At 45.3% G+C, this 4,723-nt stretch overlaps 1 protein-coding gene across 4 annotated transcripts in view; it reads right to left on the bottom strand.

Annotated features, from left to right (window-relative positions):
- The window catches only part of Rnf125 (ring finger protein 125), a 27,758-nt gene that overhangs the window by 8,109 nt on the left and 14,926 nt on the right, over positions 1-4,723 (bottom strand). For all 4 annotated transcript variants that reach the window (XM_013349393.2, XM_026783453.1, XM_005355809.3 and 1 more), the window contains one exon: positions 2,438-2,591. In XM_013349393.2, the coding sequence (XP_013204847.1) occupies positions 2,438-2,591 (154 nt within the window). The remainder of the gene's footprint in view (positions 1-2,437; positions 2,592-4,723) is intronic.

Below are 4,723 nucleotides of genomic sequence, written 5' to 3'. Positions count from 1 at the left end.
AGTGGGTGTGGTGGCACACACATAATTCTCAAGATTTGAAAGGAGGAGGATTTGAAGCAGGAGGATCACAAGTTTCAGGCTAGACCAGACTAAGACTCTGTTTCACAAAAAAATTCAGATTCTTTGTTCAAGAAAGACAAGCTTTCCTTAGAAAAATCATCAACCTGGGGATTGCACACTGACAAATAAACAGATTGTTAAATTTATAATCCAGAGATACAAACAACATTATGTAAGATGCCATCAAAGAGACGGTAGACAACGAGCCTCTTGTGTGTTCTATGCTGCAGATAAGCAAACAGAGGAAAAATATGTGCCGACGACCATCTCAGAAGTTGTTTTGAGAGGAACTAAAAATACCAGGGCCAGGCTGCATGGAGAGGAGAGCGGGCCTCACAGTGAAGCATGCAAAGCTGAAACCTGTAAAAGAAACAGGCAGCACTCCTGGACAGAAGAACAGTCTAGAAAGCAAGAGGGGGCACAGAGTTCCTCATACATTAACCAAAATCCTGTGCCCGACGGCTACCAGAGGTGAGAACCAGGTGAGGGTCCACCCAGGATAGACAACCAAAGCAAGGTTGTCTATGTGTGTCCCCTAACCCCCGCACACATAAAATAAATAGATTAATAAGAACAGACAAATCATTTGTGTAAAACCAGAAACAGAGAATTAGTGTTGGATCTCAGGATGCTTGTCTCCAAAGGATATGTATAAATTCTGGCCAGGTGGTCATGATAGATTATTGAGCCTTATACTTAAAAATGTCTTTATTTTTTCCTTTTATTTTTGTTTTTTTTGTTTCTCGAGACAGGGTTTCTCTGTGTAACTGCTGTGGCTGTCCTGGAACTTGCTCTGTAGACCAGGCAGGCCTAACTCATGGAGATCTACCTGCCTCTGCTTCCGAAGAGCTAGGCTTAAAGGTGTGTGCCAACACGCCAATCTTATAAATGTCTTTTAATGCACCAAGGCCTTACAGGGTAGGTGCTGGGTGCTATGTTAGAGGAGGTGCCAAGCTCCCCTGTGTTCTTGCCTCAAGGGCCCCGGCAGTGGCTGACACAGGGAGTGTGACTAGACAGCTCTCCAGGTAACAGGAAAGATGGTAACAGGAAGGGAGCCTAACAGGAGACAAGGGCCCCGAGAAAGGGGTGCAGGGAACCAAATCAAATCAATCACTCTCAGGAGCTAGGAAAATGAAAGGCCATTTAGCATTTTCCTGCTCCCTCAGTCAGAAGTAATTTCTTAAGGGGCAGAGGAAGGAGGATGAAGTTCAGTTGGTTTCCAGGATCGCAGGCAAAAGGTGAGAATAACTGCTGAGGATTGGATTTTTTTTTAAATTTACTTATTATGTATAGCTTTCTGCCTGCATACATGCCTACTTGCCAAAAGAGGGCACCAGATTTCATCACAGGTGGTTGTGAGTCACCATGTGGGTGTTGGAGTTGAACTCAGGACCTCTGGACAAGCAGACAGTGCTCTTAACCACTGAGCCATCTCTCCAGCCTCTTTTCCCTTTTCTTCCCAGACAGGGTTTCTTCATGTAGCCTTGGCTGTCCTGAAACTTGCTCTGTAGCCCAGGCTGGCTTTTGCCTCCTGAGTGCGCCACCACGTCCTGGCGAGGACTGACTTTGTTTTGGGTATTTGTCCTTGTTGTTCTGGCATGTGCGTTGTTACAGTGTCTTGGCTGGACTAGAACTACTGCCGTGAACATGCAGCAGATCCTCCTGTTTCGGCCTCTGGTGTGCTGAGATTAAAGGCATGAATTTTTTGTATGTTTCTTTAAATTCCATCCAGGTTAAAAATATTTTATTTTCCAGCTCTGGATGGTGGTAAGAAAACAGATGAACGAAGTAAAAGTTTCAACTTTGAAAAAAAATGTTTGCCAGGTGGTGGTGGTGCATGCTTTTAGTCTCAGCACTCGGGAGGCAGAGGCAGGCAGATCTCTGTGGGCTTGGGACCAACCTGGTCTACAGAGCTAGTTCCAAGACAGCCAAGACTACACTGAGAAACCCTGTCTTGAAACCCCCCTCCTCCTTACCAAGTGTTTACAAGGCTGGTGGGGCAAGCCTGTAATGCAAGCTACTACAGGGCTACAGATTACTCTGTTCACAGCTGGCATAGGTCACTTAATGACTCTGTCTCTATATCAAAGGTAAAAATGAGGGCTGGGGTAAACAGTCACCTAGCATGCAGGAAGCCTTGGGTTCCATCTCTCTGTGCTTTATATACACCAAAATTAAAGGAGCTGATGTGGTGGGTATGCATGTAATCCTGACACTTCCACAACAGAGGCAGGAGGATGGCAAGTTTAAGTTTGCCGTGGGTTACAGAATGAGATCCTGTTCCCAAAGTGGGGGAGCTGGAGAGACAGAGCAGGTGGAATGAAAACATCCCTGGAAAACTTTTCTTGTGATCATGAATGAGGGTTGTGTTACTCACCAGAGTCCCGCACTCAGCACAGTTCTGGTATTCTGACTTCATTCTCTTGGCTATGTCAGTTGCTGGCACTCCCTCCGAAGGAAGGTATGCTCGGCAGTATGGACATGTCCATTTATGATTTTTAATACTGGTCGCAATACAGGATCGGCAGAACCTGCTCAAAACAGACAGAGGATGCATCAGGACACACTGCTTAGCACTTGAGTTCACACTGCTCGTCCAGAGGACCTGATTCCATTCCCAGCACCCAGGTCTTCTGGCCTCCTAGGACACCTGCACTTGTGTGGGCACACACCCATGACAGACACAGACACACGACTGAAAATAAAATAGCTAGGCAGAGACAAAGGGTTCTGCGAGTTCAAGGCCAGCCTGGTCTACACAGCAGGTTCCAGGCCAGCCAGAGTCCTACAGTGAGACCCTGTCTCAAGAAAAGGTGGGAGTACCTGGGCTTGTAAAGGCCACTCAGCTGCTCCCAGGGGAAAAGACCAGGAATCCAAGGTCTGCCTGTGGCTCTGCAAGGACACCCAAAACAGTCAATCCAGCTGGGCCTAACAATCACCTACCTCGCACAGGCTGACTTTCTCAAGCCTTGATAAAAAGATGGGAATGAGAAACATTCTTTTCCTTCTCAGAAACCCCACCCTGGAAGTAGTCTCTTATGGGAGTCTCAACTTTTCTGATTACCCAGAAAAACGTTAACTTTTTTCCTTCTTTCCTTCCTTCCTTCCCTTCTTCCCTCCCTTCCCTCCTCCCTCCCTAACTCTGGGCATACCCTCATTGATTGATACTCTGGTTTTCTCAGTCTCTGCTCCCGCCATGTGGCTGCTTGCTGAACATGCTGGACCCTAACTCAAAAGACATGACTTTCTCCCCACATCTAAATCCTTTTATGAATGAGACAAAGATTCTGAAGAGGGAACCTCAGTTTTCTCACTAACATCTCTACCTCCTATAATCTACCTGGGGTTACAGGAATACATCACTAGGCCTGACTGAATGTAATTCTTGTTTTGTTTGTCTGTTTTTGAGAAAGGGTCTAACTGTGTAGTCTTGGTTGTTCTGGAACACACTATGTAGATGAGGCTGGCTCACAGATTCTGCCTCCTAAGTGCTAGGAATAAGAGTATGAGCCACCATGCACAGCCTTCAAAGTATATTCTTTTAAGAGTATTCATTACAAATGGTTCAAAGGTATTTGTTTATTTGTTTGTTTTTGAGACAGAGTTTCACTGTGTAGCCCTGGTTGTCCTGAAACTCACTCTGTAGACCAGACTGGCCTCAAACCACAGAGATCCACCTGCCTCTGCCTCCTGAGTGCTGGGATTAAAGGCATGAGCCACCAGTATCCTATTATAAATGGTTCAAATGTCCAACTAAAAAAATTAACATGCCAACTACACTATAATTGGCTCCAACCTGAATTAATCTGCTTATGTGGCTTGTGTACCAGCAGATAACCCTTACTCTACAGAAGTTGGAAATGAGACTCAGAAGTACTCAGTTTAATAAGACCCGAGGTTTTAAGTTGGGCATGGAGCCCAGCACTTGGGAGGCAGAGGCAGGCGGATCTCTGTGAGTTCGAGACCAAACTGGTCTACAGAGCTAGTTCCAGGACAGGCTCCAAAGCCGCAGAGAAACCCTGTATCGAAAAATCAAAAAAAAAAAAAAAAAAAGTTGGGCATGGTGGCACACATCTATAATCTTAGCACTTGGGAGTTGGAGGCAGGAAAATTGGAAGTTCAAGGTCATCCCCAGCTTAATATCTAATGAGTCTAGTCTAGCCTCCAAATACAAAAAAACAAACAAACTAAACTAAAAGGGGATAGAAAGAATAGGAATGAAATAAAAACAGGGGTACATCCTTTGTCATATTAGAAGGACACAATTTAAATGAGCATGGTAACGCACCACTATAATCCCAGTACTGGGAGATCTAGGCAGAGGATTTCAGTCAACATGGGCTACACATGAGAGTTCTAGGATAGCCCAAGCTACAATATAAGACCCTTTCCAGAAACCAAACAGAAAAACAGTGGTGCATGTCCAAAGAAACCTGGAGAACTGGGAATACTTTCCTAATGGAAATAAAACCAAAAACTACACCAGCTTGGGACCATTTTACCATTTTGCTGAATGAAGTTAGGGAAGGCAGCTAGGAATCCTAGGACATAATCTGAGCTAGGGAGGGATGGGGACCAGCCTAAACTCAAGAGGAAGATCACACAAATTCAAGGCCAGCCTAGTGAGAAGTAAATGGGGACCAGCCTAAACTCAAGAGGAAGA

This window comes from Microtus ochrogaster, chromosome 18 (genome assembly GCF_000317375.1).
Source record: "Microtus ochrogaster isolate Prairie Vole_2 chromosome 18, MicOch1.0, whole genome shotgun sequence".
Lineage (NCBI taxonomy): Eukaryota > Metazoa > Chordata > Mammalia > Rodentia > Cricetidae > Microtus > Microtus ochrogaster.
The sequence above is the reverse complement of the archived record's forward strand: the minus strand, read 5'-3'. Positions and strand labels throughout refer to the sequence as shown.